The 21,530-nt window shown below is 51.1% G+C and overlaps 1 protein-coding gene across 4 annotated transcripts in view; it reads right to left on the bottom strand.

Moving 5' to 3' along the window:
* Positions 1–21,530, bottom strand: part of ZC3H18 (zinc finger CCCH-type containing 18) — a 42,583-nt gene that overhangs the window by 16,410 nt on the left and 4,643 nt on the right. For 2 of the 4 annotated variants that reach the window (XM_055552021.1, XM_055552022.1), the window contains exons 2-9: positions 19,261–19,835; positions 13,160–13,244; positions 12,404–12,472; positions 5,226–5,374; positions 4,822–4,914; positions 3,999–4,156; positions 1,539–1,656; positions 338–600 (exon numbers count right to left, since the gene is read on the bottom strand). In XM_055552021.1, coding sequence (XP_055407996.1) covers positions 338–600; positions 1,539–1,656; positions 3,999–4,156; positions 4,822–4,914; positions 5,226–5,374; positions 12,404–12,472; positions 13,160–13,244; positions 19,261–19,821 — 1,496 coding nt within the window. In that variant the 5' untranslated portion in view covers positions 19,822–19,835. The remainder of the gene's footprint in view (positions 1–337; positions 601–1,538; positions 1,657–3,998; positions 4,157–4,821; positions 4,915–5,225; positions 5,375–12,403; positions 12,473–13,159; positions 13,245–19,260; positions 19,836–21,530) is intronic. The other 2 variants (XM_055552023.1, XM_055552024.1) reach the window with 1 other exon arrangement.

The following is a 21,530-nucleotide window of genomic DNA, read 5'->3' as shown; positions in this document are numbered from 1 at the left end:
AACCACTAATAAAAGCTACCTTGAAATGGATTAAAAAAGATGTGAGATGGGAAACCACACAACTCTTAGAAGAAAACAGAGGGCAAAAGCTTCATGATATGGGTCTTAGCAATGTTAGATATATGACGTCTAAAGCACAAACAGCAAATGCAAAAATAAACCTGCGGGACTGCATCTAACTAGAAAGCTTCTGCACAACCAAAGGAGCGGTCCAGACAGAGCGGGGAGGCCAGCCCTCCACCTGGGTGCGCAGCCCGGCTCCGCAGAGCGCCGCACGGGGGCTGCCGCCCCTCCCGCAGCCCTCCCGCTCCCAGGCGCCGGAAGGCTCGGTTCCTACCTGGGTGGCTGCGGGGAGCGGGCCTTGGGCTTCTCCTTGTCCTTCTCGCGCTCCTTGTCGCGGTCTCGGTGCTGCCTGTCCTTTTCGTCCCGCTTGGCGCGCTCGCGCTCCCACTCCTCCTTCCGCCGCTGCCGCTCCTTGTCCCGCTCGCGCTCCCGCTCGCGCTCGCGCTCCCGCTGGCGCCGCTCCCGCTCCCGGTCCCGCTCGCGCTCGCGCTCCCGCTCGCGCTGTCTGTTCTCCCGCTCCCGTTCTCGCTCTCTTTCCTTCGTGGAAAAGCCAAACACACCCAGACGCGGGATCAGACCCTCAGAAGGGGAGGCGTGGGCAGGACGCGAGAGCAGGTGGAGGAGACCGAACACCTGGGTGGGGGTCTCGTTTCTGCGCCAGAAATGGACTTGAGGCCACATGGGGGGCCCGCAGAGCAGGCTCTCCAGCATCAGCACCAGGTCTGTGGGCCTGGCAGGCCTCCTGGACCTCAGCTCCTGTCTTGAGAGGTAGACACCAAGGTTGTGCACAGGCAGCCCAGCCTGGGGCTCAGGGGACCCAAGCAGGCCCCGCACCCTCTGAGGCTGCCCTGGCTGGTGGGAGGCACCCACAGCCCTGTGGCCCGGCCCCAGTGAGTGAGGAGTCTGCTCTAACCACCGGGGGAAGGGGCACAGCAGGGCAAGCAGCCAGGTCCTCTTCTCGCACAGGCTCACCATCTGATGGGGTCCCCAACCAGTCACTCCCCTTTGGCCCTAAAAACTCAGGACTGTCACTTAAGTTGTGGTACAGAAACCGCTAACCTGCTTCTAATGACCTCTTCCAAGCGGCAGCTTCGCGTCAGAGGCACAGGGTCAGGGTCTCAGAGGGTGAAGCACCTATATTCATAAACCTACCACATCTAGGGAAGTGCCGACAGGAATGGCCACGACCCACCAAGGGTGGTCCTGAGCCTGAGAGAGGCACACCCCCTGCTGCTGGCATTGCTCACCCACCCCGCGGCTCCGGTGAAAACAGAGCCAGAGCACAGACCAGCTCAGGGAAGGAGCTGTTCAAGTCACCACACGGTCAGTTCACGGAGCAGAATACGTTCTGCACAGATGGTCAACTGGGACTTGAAATCAGTACGCCATGCTCATGCAATTCAGCCCATATAAAGCCCTATAAATGAAAACGGGGTGATTGAAAGGGTCCACCAGTGAAGTTCCAACCTACATACCCGGTAGTTATGGTACGGCTCGGCCTCTGTGTACTGCACCCGAAAGTTCTCATACTGCCCGCCACGCCAGAAGCGCTCTATCTCGTAGTCGTAGTAAGGGTCTGCGTAAGGCTCAAGTCTGAAAAAGAGCAAGTAAAGTCAAGCTTATCACTTAGGAACATTAATGCAAATACATTACATAAAATATTTGCCAAGATTTAGACACATTAAAAAAAAGAGAGAGAGACTGCAAGGCTGAGTCAATATTAGAAACTGAATATACTAAACAAAATCACAGACCTACAGAGAAATCAAAGGATAACACCTACAGATGGTGAAAACGTTTGTGACAAAAACCCAACCCCTTCCCGATGAGAGGAGGAAATGACACTTTCTTAATGTGATAGATACTGATGTTTATACATTGAAGAATTAAAGCCAGCACCTTATTCACTGGAAACAGGGGGGTGTTCCCGTTAAGATCCCAATGGGCAAGGAAGGCCAGTGCCTCTGAGACAACCCAGTGTGCTGGGGGCACCACTGCAACCAGACTCCAGGAGCCCCCAAGCCACCTCAATGTGCAAATTAAATGACACCACATGTGAAAGCCATGACATGATGGTGAAGCCAATTCAAGCGGCAAGAAGAGCCCAGTAAGGCACATAGATAATTCTAGACAATAGCCAGTGAGGAGGGTAGAGAAAACCCCATTTAACCAGCAAGAAAGAAGGAGACATACTGAGGAACAAGGTAACAATACATTTAACCAGAAACACGCAGAACCTACTTGAGGAAAACTTCAACACTCTCGACAGACACAAAAGCACAGGTGAATAAGATCACATCCCTCATCTTCGCAAAGGAAAACTGACCATCACCAAGAAGTCAGTTAATTTACAAATCCCTTCGTTAATTTATAAATTTAGGGCAATCTCAGTAAAAATGCTGACAAGGTTCTTCATGTGGGTAGACAACCGATCCTCAGGTTCACATGGACACAAGACATGCAAGACCAGCCAAGAAACCCTGGGAAGGATAAGATACACCCTCTGTGTGATTTCCCTGGTGTCCAAGGGTTAGTACACCACGCTTCCCCTGCAGCGGGTAACGGGTTCAATCCCTGGTCGGGGAACTAAGATTCCTCATGCCACGTGGCACAGCCAAAAATTAGGGGGGAAAAAAAGACACCCTCTGAGACCTCACAACATCACAGATGGGCCAGGTCATGAAGAAACAGACCCAAGGAATAAAACAGGAGGTCTCGGCGCAGACTCTGGTGTGGGTGACAGAGGCGGACCTTCAACCATGGGGATAGGATGCTCCTATACCCTGGAAGAGGAGGGCCCTCCTCACACACTGACCCAGAGGACCTGCACGGGGCCTGGAGCCCAGGAGTGTGTGTGTGTGTGTGTGCACGCATATACATGTGCGTGTGTGAGAAGGGGATGGTCACCCAACAGCAGCTGGGCCCTCAAGCTTCTTTCAGGGATTTCTTGGCTCCAGACTAACCCTTCCCGTTGGGTAAACTGGTAGGAGAAACAGAGGTGCCCAGAGCTCAGAGAGGCCCACGGCCCCCTCCAGCCTGCACTGCCTCCACAAAGCCTCCAGTGGCTACTTTCTAGGGCATCTCCCCCCATACTCCTGGGGCCCTAGTGGGGTGAACCCGGGGCTGTGCTGCTAGGTGACAGCCCTGTTCACTCCCAACAACCAGACAGCTTCCTCACCCTCCAGCCTCAGGCCTAGATGGGGGGCTGTGGCGGTGACTGTGGAAACACAGAGCTGATCCCACAGCCTTTCTCTGTGCCCGACTGTTGTTTTAGCCGGAAACCAGGGCTGTGCTTTCCAGTAGGAAGGCCCCTCGCACGGTGTTGCTGTGAGACCAGGGAGCTGCTGAAGCCACCTGCTGGGGAGAGACCTGGCCCGCCCTGCCTGAAGCTGAGCAGGCTGAGTACGGAGTAGGTGCTGGGGCCCGGGTTGTATGGGGGCACCACACAGCTCCTCAAGGGCTGATGGGGATCTCAGCCGCATGTGCTTCTGCAATCCATTTAAAAAGCCCATGATAAAACGTCTGGAAGCAACAATGAAGAAACCTGCCACACTCCTGGGTTTTGGGACGAATTTCACAGCTTCTCCTGGTTCCTAGGGAGCCTGGGGGAAGGTGGGAGAGACCTGGGTGGGGCCCAGGGGCTTTAGGAACAGCTGTAAACCCCCTCAGAGTTCACAGGAACCCCAATGGATGTGAGCCCTCTACAGTCCCAAGGCCCTGGCATGGCACTCAAACATATCCTCCCAGAAGAAAAACAAGGAAAGTCAGCTGCAAACTGTCTGCAGCACCTCAAGAAGGCCATTCTCAGCCCAGGGGTGTGGACAGGACCCCAGCCCCTGGGAACCTCTGTGCTGCTGCTCCCCAGAGCCTGGGCCCCACCTGGCCGGGGACACTGAGCTCTCAACGGGGGAAGCAGAGGCAGAACCACTCCTTACGCTGTGTCTCTGACATCTCTCGTGATCCGATAGTTCCAGTCTCGGAAAACTTCATTTTCTTTGTCAAACTCTCGCTCATCTTCACCAATGGTCACTGTAAACCTTTTCTCTTCAAAATCAGGCTCCTGTTCTTTTCGAATGGTTGCTTTTTTCAAAACCTACCATTGTAAAAAGAGAAGCCAACACCGTTACTGCTAAGGAAACACAGGGTGTCCTATCCTGACTGACCCCTGATGCCTGGGCTGGCATGCCAGAGGAGCATGACCAAGCGCCCAGTAGGGATCTGCTGAAGCTCTGTGCTGGGAGGCACACGGGACCCCACAAGGGCCCCATCCCTGGAGGCCCAGCACACCCTGCACTCAGCTCACCTATGTCTGACTTCCTGCTCCTAGTCCTGGCCTTGAACTGGGGGCTCCAGACATGCACTCAGTGAGGGGGCAAGGGAAGGTTCTCTAGGCAGGAGAGGCACCCAGAGTGGGGCAGAGCTGGGGGAGTGGGGAGGAGCTGGGAGGGGGCGGGAACGGCTCTGCTTTAGCTGGTCATTTCCCTGAAGGGAAGGGCCAGAGCCAAGAGGGGTAAGCCTGGGCACCGGGAGCCAGGTACCAGGTACCAGGTGTGGCTGAGCATGAGGGAGAAGGGGGAGGTGGGTGAACACTGTGCTTCCCCAGGAAAGATGGCTTCTCCAGATACAGAGGCCATAGGAGAAGTGGCACGGCCCCCTGGCCTCTGGATGACCTAGCAGCCTCGGAGAGACAGAAATGCTGGCTTTGTGCAAGGACCACCACTAGTACTTTTCTTTGCAGGCTTTCCACTGGTCTGTTACCTCCTTTGCATGCCGGAGTCCTCGTTCCCAGGCACTCTCTGTGGGGGGTTCTGGAGGGGGTGGAGGCAAAATTTCATCTACTACAGGCCCGCCCTATAAAAACAGTAAGCAAAAAGTTACAACAGCAAGCAAAACTTAGAAATGCGGGAGCAAAAATACCAAGTGAAACCCCAGCAGGTCCTGCCTGCTCTCCTCTCTCACTCTCCCTCCCTTGACCGGCTGCCCCAAGTCTATGGTGGCCTCTAGCTGGGGACAACCAGGGGGTTGGAAGGCAGCTCTGGCCTCCGTGGCAGCCTAGAAATGTCTTACACACAAGATGTATTCATGTCTTTGAGCTGGAACATCACAAACAGAGTTTAGATGTGATCTGCCAGCAAGGAATGGTGTTCACGGTGTTCACATACCCATGGGTTGGCAGGCATCAGGGGGTGCGGTCCGAGCGGCGGGGCCCCATTGGGTGGGAAGGGCTCGGCCTTGGTGATGAGGGAGTAGTTGCCCTTGTCGTTGACTCCGGGGTGTATGAACCTGCAGTTCATGCCCCAGGTGCAGTTCCCTGTGGAAACAAGAGGCAGGTCAGGGGGGCCTGGCCCATGTGCACAGCTCAGCTCCCCCTGCTCCACTGGTGACCGGCACAACACCCAGGCAGCGGGCCGAGCGCAGCCCTGTCCATCCCACGAGACCATGCACGCAGGCCTGGACAGTCTGGGCCGCCCTGTGAGCAGCACCTAAGGGCTCACACAGGACCCTGCCCCCACAGTCACCATGAGAGCAGCTCATCTCCCCTAAACAGAGACACCCAGAGCATCCCGGTAATCGGGGTGGCCCTGCCTCGGGGTTCACAGCTCAGGACATACACACCCGAAGGTGCACTGACAGGGTTGTGATTCTGACTCAAGAGAACCCCATACTGAAACAGAAATCATTGAGAAGTATGAGAGCGATCAGAATTCTGCCAGTTTATGCCAGGGTGATCTTTACCAGCTCTGTACATCTGCATTTCTCCTAACAAGCCACTGCAGGCTATTTCTGGTACTTAAAAAAATGGGTTAGAGAGAGAACACATAGACAACTAGAATAAGTGGGGTGTTTATACTTTACAACAAAGAACTAAAAGGGTTGACTTTTAGCATTATTCAGCAACAGAACACTAAGATTCAGGAAAACCACTTAACTTTTCAGGACAGAGAAGAAGACTACATTTTAAATTTAATTAGTGAGTGAATGGGTTTTTTTAATTTAATTTTTTGAATAGGTAATATGTGCACAGGCTTAAAAAATAAATATGGCATACAATATCTAAGTGGTTTTAGAAAACATTTTCATTGGTTAGCACGTAGTTAAACTGTAAGCCATCTTTTAATATATATTCACTCCTAAACAAAATATTTCATTTGAATATTTCTGTCAAAAAAGTTTTTCCTTATATCATGTAAATTAAAGAAAAATAATCATTTGATATTTAAGGAAACACTAAATTTTACCTTTTAAACATTATGAGCATTTCAATTTGTATTAAAACCAACATAATAACATAGGGCTCTAAATTAAATAAGGAATAAAGTATGCTTAAAAAAATTGCTTCTCTGGGAATGCAAAAATAACCAACTAAGTTTATAATTTCTAAAAGTGTTTGAGAGATCACATGCAAGGCAGAGACTGGGAAACACACTACAGGGGTTTCAAAACCCCAGAGACTCAGACAGTTTTAAATAAAAAAGAATATGCAGTCATACATCTAAATAAAGAATTCCAAAATATCCACTTATTCATCGCCTGACTCTCATAAACTCCCATCACAGTTCACACTGCTCATGCAGTTACAAAGTAACAAAAAAATTGCAAGCACAGAAAAATATTAACAAAATAAACCACAGCATTTCTATAATATTTAAAATCTAAAATAATCTAATATATGGGTGGGGGTAAATGAGTATGTCATTCTTTGTTCTTTTTGTATTTGAATTTTCAAAACAAAACAAAAATATCACCCCTGACCTACTAACAAAAAAGCTCTTTGGTTCCTCAGGTTTTAAGGGCAGGGAGGAGGAGCCGGTGAATGAGCAGAGAGAGGAGTTGAGACTGCCTGTGTCTGGGCCCAGGGCCTCCAAAGAGAAGGAGGCGGCTGCTCCAGGAAGTGTGGGCGGGCTACATACATGCAAGGGCAGGCGTCCCGCGGCTGCAGGCAGGAAGAGCGGCAAGAACAGTGCAATCCCACCAGCCTTTTGAAAAGTGAATTTTCAATTATGCAGAAAGAAGTCTGTAAGGATACACCCTAACTGTATCGGGATAACTGTTTTGACTCTCTGTCAGCACACATTACTTTCATAATTTAAGAAAGCAATTTGTTTGGGGAAAAAATTCTCCAGGAAATGGAAGCAAAAATAGATTTACAGGTTTAAAAACTCTCTTCTGCTTCTAAATGACATTTCAGTACCAGAAAATTTATGTGGATTGTGAATGTATGATGAAACAGGATTACAGTTCGGTAAGGGGTCTGCACAGACAGGGACAGGAGCCCAAAGGGAACAAGCAGAGGACTTGGCTACAATCCAAGTGGTGCCGCCAAAGAAAAGAAAAGAAAAAAAAGGACACAGTGTAGTGGTGGGTGGGAGGGTCACAGGAATACATGTCAACAAAGGTGCCTGTCAGTCACACACACACACACACACACACACACACACACACACACACACACACAGCCTGCCTCAGTCTTAGCAGACACCAAAGACCCAAACACAGATGACAGAAAGCACGCCCCACACAGCAGACCCAGGAGCCCCTGTTGGTCAGAAACACCACCAGACCTTAAAAGTTCTGACTGCTAGTCTGACCAAAGGGCAGTGAGGTGCCTCTGCGGGCATTTCTAACCAGCATGGCACCCCACCTGTGGTGCCTCCCACAACAGCGGAGATGATTTCACTCTCTCTCTCTGGCTTCCACACAAAATGCTTTCTTCACACTAGAATTTTAAACAAAGACTTTCTTATTTATAAATAAGACAGTGGTCTTATTTAGATATTCCTCGGTCCCATTTCCTGTTAATTTGAACAACTCAGAATAACTAATAAAAATAGAGATTGTCAAAATAAGTTTAAAGTGCTTCATGGTTTTTTAAAAAAATACTTCTTGAAAACAGAATATATAAAAATCTAATAAGGAAAAACCCAAGTTCTACAAATGTTTCCTCTAAAAGGCATAAAACTCAATGAACACAAACTTAATGTAAGAACCCAGAAGTCAGTGCGCCCCTCTTCACAGAACTGTGACAAAGACAGACAACCAGGTCATCTGTGCTGAGCTGCTTCGACTTCTTCAGGAATAGTCATTATTCATTATGGTAGTTGAAAGAATAAAAATAGTTTCTGGGCTGCTTCTTTATAAACGACAGACTTGAAACCAGTGGTTTGTGTAACTTTTCGGTCTCAGGATCCCAAAGAGTCTCCATAATGATTTTATTTATTGATATTAAAACTGAGAAAATTTAAAGACATAAAATATAACCTATGTAATTTATGTTGACAATATTTGTTAACATAAAGGTTTTATCAACATATTTTGAGGAAACTTAGCCTGCTCTGGGGGTGGCTCAGGGGAAGAGTTGCAGCCGCTGGGAGACCCTGAGGCCCCTCCAGACTCTGCGTGCCCTCAGAGGCTTTGGCCAGGAACTCCCCCACCCCTGCCACTGAACTTCTCTGACTCCTGGGGGCGTCCACCTTGAACTGTGAATGGCTTTCTACCCAGGTATGACTTTGTGACATCACACAACAGTCGCTTGGAAAAGTCATCAAATCCTGCAAAGCTGTCAAGTTTCCTAACACTGATTTTTCACTTGAGAGCCTGACCTTATCAGCAGCCACTGTCCTGGCCTTCTCAGTGTCCTGGAGGCAACAGGACTGGGCTCATGGCCACACCTGGCAAGCCCTCCCTGGAGTCACCCCTCAAGCTTCAGGGGCAGCGAAGGAGCTCTGTGAGTGCTTGCAGTTTTGTTAGAAAAGCAAAAAGACACACACTGAGGGGTTGTGGTGGCGCGAAGGAAATATTCTACACCTGGACTTTGGTGCTGGCTGCACAACTTGCTAAACTAATAAGAATCATTCAACTGGACACTTAAAGTAGATGGATTTTATGGCAGGGCAATTATACCTCAATAAAGTTATTTACGAAAAGACCTAAACTCAAACTTATCATGGACGCTGTTTCACAGCATGTGCAGCACGTGGCCCCTACCAAGTGGTGCACTCAGTCTCACTGAGGCTCTGACTTCAGGGGCCCCTAGGTCGCAAGAACATACCTGGAGACCTCCTGCCTTAAACACCAGAGGATACAGGGGTTAACAAATGGGCAGTAAGCACTTCTCCAAAGAAGATTCACAAATGGCCAAAAAGCACTTGAAGAGATGCTCCGCATCACTTATCAGAGAGAAATGCAAATCAGAACCCAGGGGAGACACCCCACCACACCCATGTGTGACACTCACTATCGCAAAACCAGAAAACGGGCGTCAACAAGGAGAGAGCTTAAGCCCCAGGCGACGTGGTGGGATGTGAAACAGTATAGCCACGTGCACAACAGTAGGGCAGTTTCTAAAACTTTAAAGACCTAACTACCACACGACCAGGCCATCCCACTTCTGGGGGTATACTCAAAAGACTTTTGAGAGGAGGGTGTCAAAGAGACGTCAGCACACCCATGTTCCAGCAGCATTATCACAACAGGTCCAACAAGGAAGCAACCGAGGTGTCCACTGATGGGCACCGGGTTAGCACAACGTGATCCACCCCCACCATGGACTGCTACTCCATCTTGAAGAGGAAGGCGATCCTGACACTGCTACAGCGCGGTGAACCTTGAGGACACTGTGCTGAGTGAAATGGGCCCGTCACAAAAGGACGAGACTGTACTTCTGTTAGGCACACGGGGTACTCAACTTCACGAGGACAAGGTGGGCAGAGGCCGAGGGCCGGGAGCTCGTGTCTAGCGCAGACAGTTGCAGGTTCCCATAATGAAAGGAGCTCTGGAGGCCCATGGTGGTGATGGCCTCAATGAAGGCCAATGAAATGGACACTTAAAAAACAGTTAAGATGGTAAATTTTATGTTGTGTTTTTTACCACAATTTTAACAAGAGGAAGAAGGTGGGGGTGGGGGTGGGGGCCGGAGCAGGAAGGAGCAGACACAGGAGGCCTGGTCTGCAGAACAGGCTGGGTGCTACTGACAGCCAAGTAATCAGAAAAGGACATTTGACAGAAAATGCTATTTATGCCTTTGTGGACACAACTTCATGTTTTGATGACTCAACCTAAGTAGGTAAGAGGTGAAAATATACCATAAACAAAGTACTGGTACTTTAAAATGTTTCAACTTGTATTCCTAAGTACACTGCTGTTGTCATTGGTTACAAATATCAATGTGTCCATTTGGGCAACTTCTGCTTCTGCTAAGTCGCTTCAGTCATATCCAACTCCGTGCGACCCCATAGACGGCAGCCCATCAGGCTCCTCCGTCCCTGGGATTCTCCAGGCAAGAACACTGGAGCGGGTTGCCATTTCCTTCTCCAATGCATGAAAGTGAAAAGTGAAAGTGAAGTTGCTCAGTCGTGTCTGACTCCCAGCGACCCCATGGACTGCAGCCCACCAGGCTCCTCCGTCCATGGGATTTTCCAGGCCAGAGTACTGGAGTGGGGTGCCATTGGGCAACTTAACAATCTGCAGATCCCAACCTGTAATAGAAATATACCTAACAAACATTGTTTAAGTATTTTCAAATTAAGATATAATTCGCATACTATAAAATACCTCTCTTTAAAGGGCACCATTCAGTGGGTTTTAGTATGTTCACAAAGTTGTGCAACCATTGCTACTACATAATTCTAGGACATTCCACCTCCCAAAATGAAACCCTGTACTCAGTGGCTGCCCCTCTCGCTCTGGCCTGGACAATAACCAGCCCATTTTCTGTCTCTATGGATCTGTCCACCCTGGACAGTTCCCATAAGCGGAATCATACAATATGGGCTGTTAGTGACCAGCAGTGTCCTCGGGTTCAACCATATTGCTTTTACTATTCCCTGGTATGGAAGGACCACATCCTGTTTATCCCTTCATGAGCTGATGGGCACTGGAGCTGTTTCTACTTTCTGCCTGTTTTGACTATGCTGCTATGAACATTTGTGTACAAGTCTCCGTGTGGCTCAGCACACACCAGGAGGGGAGCGGCTGGCTCAGACGCAGCCCTCTCCATCACACACTCTGAGCAGGCTGTGCCCAGGGTATAAGGTTCTGTTTCTCCACATCCTCACCAGACACAGCAAACTTTATTTTACAGTGACTCTTGCTATTGGAGAGAACCGAAAAGCATTCATCTCAACTTATAATCTTTTAAACTGCATACAAGCAAAAACGTTTACACCCACAATTTCTCCTAAGGACAGGCAAGAGATATGTCTCAAAACATCCAAAGAAGTATCTATCACATTATTCTATAGAATGTATAGAATATTTGGGGAAGGGTCACTATAAATTAAAAAGTATATTTCTGAAACAAGTTACTGAACGTGGCCAATTAAACTGCAAAAAACACTGCTTACCAGTAGCTTCTGACTTCTCTACCAAGAAAGGCCTGACACTTTGTGTGGGGGGTGTCACTCCCTGAAACCCCACCCGGGCACTCAGTGGGATCTGAGGCCCCTCCCCTGCTGTGCTGTGACCACCCCCGCCCGCAGACGTCCTTGGAGAGGGCACCCCCTCCAGCACACTGCGATGCTCCTCTGGGTACGACCACCAGCTTTGCTTTGTAGTGTGTGTGCTTCTGGAGCTAAATTCTGGCAAGTCCTTCAGCAGTGAGACACCAAGCACCTGACCAGAGCTTCTGTGCCCTCAAAGGTGGATGCTGCAGCCTCCTGCCCTGCTGCCACGGGGCCTCTGGCGGGTCCTGGCCGTGGTCAGACTTCTAACCACAGGGTCTGTGCACAGTGCTAACTGGAAATAATCGCAGCACATGCGTGTGCGTGCGTGTGTGTTAGGCTCCATGGGCTCCACGGATTTACTCCGGAAATTCCAGAGACAGACTGAAGTCTTTATGGCAAGAAAGTCTTTGGCTTAAGTTTACGTTTTCTGAAATACTGACACTTCAAATACCACAGGCTTTGAGAAGCTGTAAGCATTTACTTTCTAAAAGGTGCTGCACATTCATCTGCATCCTTAGGGTGGCTATGCTCCCATCCAGGGAATGGCGCACGTGGCTGCACAGCGGGGCCACCCCACAGCAGCAACGAGCAGCACAGAAACAGCACAGCCAAGAGGACGCGCTGACCAGGGCCCCGAGCGCTCCCAGGCGCTTGCATCCTTGGTCACCTTGGTATGAGGGAAGGGCTCGTTAGAGGCCACCGCAGGACGGGGCTCCACCGCCGCCCCCCATCCCGCCCCGCCCCCCGTGCAGGCGCACACGGCCCCTGCGAGCCTGCCCTCGGAGCCTCCCCCTACCCCTGGCGTCATGGCAGGATTCTGGATCCAGAAGAAAGGAGTCTGGCCTCCGGAGCAGGGGGACTGTGCGGTACTAGAGAGATGAATATCATATATTTTGTACCTTTAACCTGGCCTCTGAATGGTATGGAATTTGATATTGGTGGAGGAGTGGACAATGGTGTCACAACATCTGGAAAAGAAGTACAGGAAGCTCTCGTGAACGTTAGGCTGCACAGGTAGGCTGGTCAGTGCGCGAGGCGTCTAGGGCACAGCAAGCCTGGGCAGAAGACCTTCCTCCTGTGCAAGGGGCCGCTCCATCACAGCCACGCCGGACGGTGCTGTGCTGGAGCAGCCCCGACACACGCGTCCTGGGCTTGAGAGCCCCTTGTCACACCTTCTCTGTCACAGCCACTCAGCTCACTCCGTCCACTTTGCAGGAGCAAGGGGCCTTGCTGCCTTCAGAGGCCGACCCTTCTACAGGCTCCATTCCAGCCTCTGACACCTGGTAACAAGTGGGAACTCTCCTTACAGAGTTGGGAAATGTCACAGCTGGCGGCTGGGGCACGTGGCCTTAGAAAAAGGACCACTCAGACGAGGAGGGATGCTGTCTACAGTGGAGACACGGGTCTGTGCTGGGCGGATGGGCTGGAGCCCAGGGCGAAACAAGCAGGCTGGCTGCCCTCTGAGCAAGGCATGAGAGTGACCAGGAAAGGCCCACGGCTGAGAGCGAGGCTCTGCCACTGCCACCACCACAGACGGTCACCGCGGCCCTGAGAACAGCCCTGCCCAGGCTCAGGGCTAAACCACCACCTCTGTCCCGGGAATGGCCGAGGTCACACCAATGGGCCACACAGAGGCCCCTCACACAGACAATTACCTTTCATGAAGAATCGGCAGGTGGGACGAGGCCTCACCTTCCTGTCACTGGGGTCCTTCACCTCACCCTCCTCCAGGTCATCGTCCTGAAACAGAGACAGTGTCATCAAGACAAAGAAAGTGTCATCTTGACAAACAAGACAGACTCATCTGAATGAGGTGACGAGGCGGGAGGGACACCTACCAATGTGCACGGCACTCCCTAAACCAGAAAGGGTACAGCCACGCGACTCACGTGGCCACGTTCATACACACTTCCAAACCTGAGACTCTTCCTCATCGGGCGATGGGGATGATGAAAGCTCACCCAGACTGCCGCGTCACAGCGAACACCAAGAAACAACGTTCTGCGATGTATGTGACGTGTGACACAGGCCAGGCTGGCATCACAGTTCTCTTAATTAGCAATTCTGGGCAGGAAATGGCCACACTTCAGGTTTTTAATATTTTTTACACTTAAAATTTATAGGACAAAATATTTTGTGTCCTTTAAACTAGGCACTTTCTCTAATTTACAAGTCTAGGGCCGAGGAGGAGGTAATTTAGGCGACTCAGGTCAGCGAGCAGATCCACTTCAGCTTACACCTGGGCCTTCTCTTCCTGTTCTGGCCCAGAGTTCCTAACCTTGGTTTTATAATGCAGGAGGGTTTCAAGACCACAGTCAGGGTGGGTCTCTCCTCCAGGAATTTCAGAGAGCAACTTGGACCACTGCTCTGCACTCTCCCCAGCCCCCTACCTGTGCCCCTGATGGCCAGGGGCATCCCCAGCCCAGGATGGCCCCTAACCCAAACAGGGATCCAGCGCCTTGTTGATGTAGTTAAGATGCTAAGTCCAGGATAGAGCCCCTCCTGGTCCGCAGGCCCCAGCCCATTCCAGAGCGCCCTCGTGTGGTCAACACAAGGGAACCACAAGCAGGGCAGAGGCCTGGGAGACCCTCCTCTCATCTGGAGCACTGCCCTCGTCCAAACGACTGCCCGTCCCACTCAGCTTAGGGACTGCTTCTGGATGGGCACCCACACCCGTGACCCTCCGCACGCTCCCCACAGCTCTGTGACCGCGGTGAGTCCGGCCTGACCATGTTCTCGCCTCTCCACCCCCGCGGGTAACACACAGCCTGAGTCAGAGGCCCCACAGCCCCCAACCCCGGACACAGCCCCAGCTGCTGATCAGATGGCGCCATCCGCTTTTCTTTGCTGTTGCTCCAAGCGCAGCATCGGACTCACCGTAAACACTTTTCATTGAGTGAAGAAACACTGGAGACAAACCCTGGACTTAAGGTGACTTATTCCAAAGCTTAAATATTTGTGTAATTTCTGCCTTAAAAACACCAAGTTATTAAGAAGTATTTTGTAAAAAAAAAAAAAAAAAAAAAAAAAGAACAGATGCCTGAGAGCTCTCTTTCTTAAGAGAACCAGCAGAATGATTTCTTTTAGAGAAAGTAACAAGTTTTTTTAAAGGTCCTGAGAATTTATTCACCTAATAACTGAAAGTTTGTCTCCCCACCCCCGTCTCCCAGCCCTGTCCTCCTTCCTGCTTTCCTCAGGCATGGGGTCCTACACTACCACCTCATGTGCTGTCACGGGTCATACAGATGCTCACATCGGAGCTGAGAGCGGATTCTGTTTGTTCTCATCAGAAAAACAAAACTCTTTTGAGAGGTCAGAACTCATTCAACTTTTCTGTTTTGTTTGGAAATCAATGCACAGGAATTGAAATGATGAGCACAGAGCAACTGCTTTTAAAAAACCAAGATTCACAGCCAGTGCACTCGATCAGGTTAGAGATCTGTTTCTGCAGAGATGTTACTCTCAATATTCACAAGAGCAATCAGGAGCCAGCTGCCCAGCTCTGCCACTTCTCAGACGCCAGACAGACGAAAGCATCAATAAATCACCCAGCAGGAGAATATTCTCAATCATCAACTAACCATTCATTTAGCACAATGGCCTTTCGAGTGACGAACACAAGGAGTTCTGAGATCTTATAAAGGGTTTCAAGCAAATACAACTCAAAAAGGATGTCTCTAAAGCCAGCCCCCCAGTGCTCCCAGCACCAGGTCAGGGCTGTAACTGGCAGGAATTCCAGCGGGTAGCCCCTGATCCCGTGACCTAGAGCGGAACCAGCAGAGAGCAGGTGTCCCCAGAAGCAAACTGGTGGGTCTATAAACAGCTAAAAGGGCACCAACGACTAACTCAGGGAGCTTGCGCCAGGGCCCCGTACAGTTTACCAATCTGGGGAGAACCAGGCAACTCCTTGGGTTGAGTATGCATGGGCACAGGGCATGGGGTGGCATGGGTTCTCCTCCTGCTACCATGACCGTGGACTTGGCCCCCCAGCCCCAGCCCTGCCCTCCTCCCCACCCTTCCAGCACCCAGAGCTCCCACCCAGGCCTTAGGGGACACACGTGGTGGGTGATCAGCATCGTGACAAGAAAATCCCCTCAGAGGCAACACGTCAAATGTGAGCAAGGGGAGCACAGGTGACTTTTACCTTCTCCTTTGTGTGGGTTATTTTCCTTAAAACAAAACAAAACCACAAAGCCGGGGTATGACCTCAACAACAAAAAGAACTCATTTCCAACCCAGCACCTCCCCGGCCACAGCAGATAAGGAAGCATATGCAGGCACGTGCCCCAGGGCAGAGGCCCAGGGGCCGCCAGGCCAACCAGGGGCTCCTTGAACCCACAATTCTGCACCTGTATAGTGAGGTAGCAGTTCAGGTCTATAATCCTGCATGCACACCCTTTGGGGCCAGAGATGATGTTCTGGTTTCCAATTGGTGATGGGATGTGGAGCAGCGCCTGTGAGGGGACCCAGGACCTGTGCACGAAGCAATAAACACAAACCACAAACAGGTTCCAGCATGTTGGGTGCTGGCTGGAGCGCAGCCTTCCTACCCCAGAGCTTCTGGGCTGCTGGGCTAAGCAAGCACAGTGGTCCAGCCCCCACTAGCCAAGCAGAGGGAGGCGGCAGGCCTGACTGAATCCCTTGGGGCCAGGCCTCCGCGGCTGCTTCTCTGCCTCCCACCAGAGGGCAGTGCTGCGAATGCCCCAGATTCCTAAGCCCCTAAATCCTTTGGTAGAAGATACCATATGTCCAGACATGAAAGGAGCAGGCAGATGTGAACATGAGAAAAGACAAAGCCCATATGCAAAGAAAAGGCTTCCAAGGTGTGTTCATCCCTGGCTGGGCCAAGAGCCGTCACCTCTGCCTGAGGAGCTGTGTGGACAGCTCACTCGGGGTGCGGGCCCTGTCCCGCCATCTCTGAGCAGCCACCCTACCAGTGCGAGAGTCACTGACCAGAGCAGGAAGGGAACAGAATACTCCGCCCCTTCCCAAGTAGATGGCACGCTCCAGGTGCCAAAGTTTTGTTAACCAGATGACATGCGAGACATAAAAACAGAACCAAGTCACAAAGTGCAGGAGACGATGGAAGGGCCAAAGATAGAAGGCCTGGAGTCTGCAAAGGCTCCCTTGAGGGAGGAGGCTCCGTGCAGGACCACGCAAGGCACACACGGCCGCTCGCGCCATCCAGCTGTCTGAGCTGCCAGCACAGGTGAGACCGCTGACTAAGTCAAGTTCACCCATGCTTCAGCTGTCCCTTGGCGGGGACCCTCGGCCCCCTCCACAAATAAGCTATATGCTATAAATAGCTGGCCCACAATCCTGTTTGCAAAATCCCTTCCCACTGTAGCAGGGAAGTGGCACTTCCAGAAGGGCACTGGTATCTGAAGGTAGCTCACCAAAGCACGTACAAGTCACTCAAGGCCTGACTTACAAACCACGTGGTTCAAACAAAAGAATGTCAAAGGTTCACTGTACAAACTGATGTCACTACCAAGGAAACTACCAAGAAAGTGGAAAAGCTGGGGAGAGGGAGCCTACTCCCGCCAAACCAACTGACCTGTCCCAGTGACCCAAAGCCTACAAAGGAAAAAAGCAGGTCAGTGTACCCCAACAGAGAAAAGCACTTCTCAGTTAAAAGAAGGGTAAATCACTTGTGTTCTCGGAGGTAAGGGTGCTAAAGAGCAACAGGAACACTCACAGTGATGACCCAGTCAGTTCAGACTGTGGAATCACAGCAAAGGCACCAAGCCTGACATGACAGTCAGGGGCAGAGCCTACAGAAAGAGCGTAACATCTAAGCAAGTGATCAAAGAATGGGGAGGAGCCTGGAATGCAGGCAGCTGGGCACGAGTGAACCAGAGGGGCTCCCATGAAGGCCCGAGTCTCCATTTGTAGCGCCCAGCCCTGTCCAGGCCTGCCTGTCTGGAGGGGCGACAGGCTCTGCTCGGCCTGGTCACACCCCTACGTGTCACAATGAACCCAGCACACTGCAGGGCCCGTGGGGGTGCCTGTGGACGGACACACCACCCTGTGGCTGAATGAAGCTGGGCCTGGGGCCGGCGGGGCTCTGGGGCCCTCTTTAGAGGCCAGGCAGGTACAAGCCAAACCAAACAACCATCTAGGGTCAAGTGGGCAAGAAAGTCAACCTGGATGTTTACTTCTCATGTTGTTTCTGAAGAAACCAGCTATCTCCAAACAACAGGTGTTTTCCTGGGCCAGCTCAGGTCAACGCCATGTCCTAGGCCACCACATCTAACTCAGTGCAGTGGGAGAGCCCCCAGGACCTGTGGGGAGATATCTGACCACATGTGAGCATGGAAAGGCTGAGAAGCCAATGAACTTCCCCTACGCACTATTCACAGCTGAAGCAAGAAGAGCTTGCACCTCGTCCTTTCTTAACGGGGGAGGACTGCCCAGACCCGCCGGCTGCACGTCCCGTCACTAGGAGCCCCACGTCCTAGGGCCAGGATGCTGACTCAGCTTTGCTTTTTGTAAACTGAGAGACCAAACTCATGGGCAACCTCAATCAATGATTTCATCTTCTGCCCCAAATGTCGTCCAAACTGATTAACTGGAGTCTCATGGCATCTTTTTCTCCTCTGGCAACCCTCTGGTTGAGAATTTTCCAAACTGCAAGGGAAGCACAGCTGGCAGAACCTAAGAAGGCTCACAGACAACGTCCCGACAACAGCCTTGTAAGTAAGTATAACACTGACAAGCAGTGCCTACTGGCTTAGGAGACCACCTGCTACGCTTAGTTGTGAGAAGACAAAAGATCTAAAATTCTAAGCTTGTAACTACACACATGAGCTTGTAACGCCCCACAAAGTTCTGTTCTCATGAAGTTCAAGAAGCAGTACCAGGCACAACCATGGCCCCAAGACGCGGCATATGTACTAGCTGCCGGAGAAGCCAGCGTGTCAGGCAAATCCAGCTCCCATACTTAACCAACAACCCCCTCCCTCGGCAATCCAGAGCATTTCTGGGAGCTATTCCTCACGCCTCTCCCCTCAGTGCCTCTCCCATGAGCAGAACCTCCTTCCTGGGATAGTAAAACTCAGGTCCTGTCAATCTGCTCTGTCCCTCTCTCCCTTCCTTTAGTAAAAGCATTTCTCAGCAGGACTTCAGGTTCTTCCCTCCCCAGAATTCAACCTCTTAAAAGATGGTGATGGAAGTTCTTGCATCAGGATTATCTGTCATAAAAGCCCAACTGCCCACAACTAAGACGATTATTACCAGATACCTTCTCCTTAACCCGAAAGGCCAGATTAATATAAATAAAGTTACAAGAATGTGATGGTCAAAAGTCAAAGTGCTCTGACACACAATCCCATTTTCTGCAGTCCTGAGGAGACACTTCCAAGGAAGCTTGGTCTAGCGGAGACCCTCAGCAGAGAACAAAGAGAAAAATGGCCAAAATAATAGACAAAACTGGAAGGAAGTTTCCTCAGTCTCAAGAATGTAACAGGAATTGAAATCCATAATGGTTCTAGTTGAACACTAACTCAAATAGTACTTAAAGACATACACACACACACACAAAAGGCAGAAAATGCTTTACAAAAAATAATCCCAAGTTTTAACACGATCCAACCAACAGCACCAGACAGATGAGTGAGGGTCTGTGGAACTTCTGCCAGCTGCCGACTCCAGGCCAGGCTCGTCTCCATGCCTTCAGTGCCCCCTCACCACCAGGGCAACGGCCCCAGTGCCAGCCCCCTGACCCCTCCTCAGGGCGCCCACCACGCCTACTCACATCGATCTCCCCGTCGTCGATCTCCCCGTCGTCATCCTCTTTCCTCTTCTCCTTGGCAGCTTCTGGGGGCTCCTTGTCTTCCATGGTGCGGACCCCCACCTTCCCCTCCTCCCCAGGAGCCCCCTCTCCGCGCTCCTCGTCATCCTCGGGCCCAGCCTTCTCAGCATCGTCCTCCTGCGCGCCGGGGGCTGGCTCCTCGGGCACCTCCTCATCGTAATCTAGCTCATGCTCATCCAGGTCCCTGGTGACTGACGAGGCCTCGTCCCTCAGGTCGCTGGCACAGTCCCCCTCGGCTCGAGGGGGGCTGGCCGGGCCCCTGCTCAGCTCCTGAGCCTCAGAGTCCCGGTCGTCCTCGTCGGAGTGACTCTCCTCGTCCTCCTGGCTCAGTCCCGGGGCCACGCTCTCCTCATCCTCCAAGTCGGAAGCCCTCCCACCCGCCGCGTCCAGATCCTGCTCAGACCCGCTTTCCCTCAGGATGTCATCGTCCGAGAGCCCCTGCTGCTCTTCTTCTTCGTCCTCCGGAGAGCGAGGGTCCCGGTCAGGGCTCTCGGCCACATCCATCAGTACCCACGGTTCTGCAAAAGAAAGAGAACACACTAAGAGCATCCAGCAGAAGGGCCAGTCAGTCTCGTGCGGGTCTCCTGGCCCCAGGAGGGCTCCTGATCTGCAGGAGGGCTAGGACCCATGGTTGCCCAGCTCCTCCACATCCCAGACTGCGCTCTGCAGACCAGCGGCACCAGGCACCACAGCCCAGGCCTCCATGGGGCCAGGCCGGGCTCGCTGAGCTGGGCGTCAGGAGCCCCACACTGGGAGCCACCGGGTGGCAAGAGCCCCAGCATGCCCCCATCCTCCCAGGACAACTCAAGCTTATCAGACAGTAAGCAGGAAGATGGGCACCACAAGCGATAGCTTTTTGGGCTCTTAAAGTAATTTCTTTTGAAATTCAGGAGGATGCACATTAGGAACAAGGTGGCAACACGCCTGACCACTGTGTGGAGCCCCCAGAGTCTGGAACACAAACCCGACTGCCTCGGACAGTCCCCGGGATGCAGGCTGTCTCTGCTCCTGTATGCGTCTCTCCAGGCCTAGCCCTGACTGCCAAGTCACAATCACTGGGGTTGATCCTTAAACCACAGGTCCTTCTGGAGCCACCAAGGGACACCAGAAGGCCTCCATGCACCCTGATTCTCAAGAAGTACCTTTCCAGGATGGGCATGCTGCAGGAAACAACTCTGGCAGAAAACCATACGTGTTTCAGTAGTTTCAAATATAAAAACACTGATTGTCATCCTAAAAGATTTCTTTTCTATTTTTACTATCTAGATTTAATTATAAACTGACTACTTCCTGGTTTTCCCACCCTAATGTGCAAAGACATAAAATTGTCCCATTTGTTCTAAACGCAGGCTGCATAAGCTGGAGTGAGAGAGTGTGTGTGTGTGCGTGTCCGTGTGTGTGTGTGTGAAATCAACACCAAATAGCCAACCAACACCACACAGCCTCCAAGCGAACACTGACCATCCACCAGGCCGAGGGTCACCATCAAGCTGGTGTGAAAGAGCAGGAACAGTGAAAGGTTTAATATTCACCTGAGTCTTCAAGACTTTTAATTTAAAACAATGTATGCCACAGTCATGTTACATGGTACCTTGATGAAACCTGAAAACACACATACCCATATTTGTATAATTATTTATGCATTTATATACAACCAAAATTTTAAAATATATCTTTTAAATGTACACCTTCAAAAGAAGAACGTGCGTTTAAAGATGCACATATCAAGAACTGGTATCTGAACCCATAGTTAAAAAAATTTTTTTTGCTGATAACGGAAATTATTAAAATTCAGCAAACATAAGGACAAATCACTTAAAATTCATCGTTTTATAAATAGTCAGCAGTGAAAGGAATTTACAAACCAATCCATTCAAAGTCACTTAAAAGTAAACAGCTTGCAAAATGATTCCCTTTGCAGCCTTCTAACGACACTGTCCAGAGATAGGCCGATTGAAGGAATTATTAATATTAAAAAGTCAGTCCTAAAGTGCTGTATTTTGCTGCCTCCCTGCACAGGGGAGAGCCTGTCACCACATACATCCCTCTGGCAGACCAGGGCAACCGGCAAGGTGAGAAAGCTACCAAGACAGGGCCCACATCCTCGCCTCCTTCAGACACAGCATTGGGCATACGGCAACCAGTCGGAGGCCAGTGGCAAACCAGCAGCCTCCCGCCCCACCTTAGCTGATGGTATCAATGAAATGTATGAG

The sequence above is a fragment of the Bubalus kerabau genome, chromosome 17 (assembly GCF_029407905.1).
Source record: "Bubalus kerabau isolate K-KA32 ecotype Philippines breed swamp buffalo chromosome 17, PCC_UOA_SB_1v2, whole genome shotgun sequence".
NCBI lineage: Eukaryota > Metazoa > Chordata > Mammalia > Artiodactyla > Bovidae > Bubalus > Bubalus kerabau.
The sequence above is the reverse complement of the archived record's forward strand: the minus strand, read 5'-3'. Positions and strand labels throughout refer to the sequence as shown.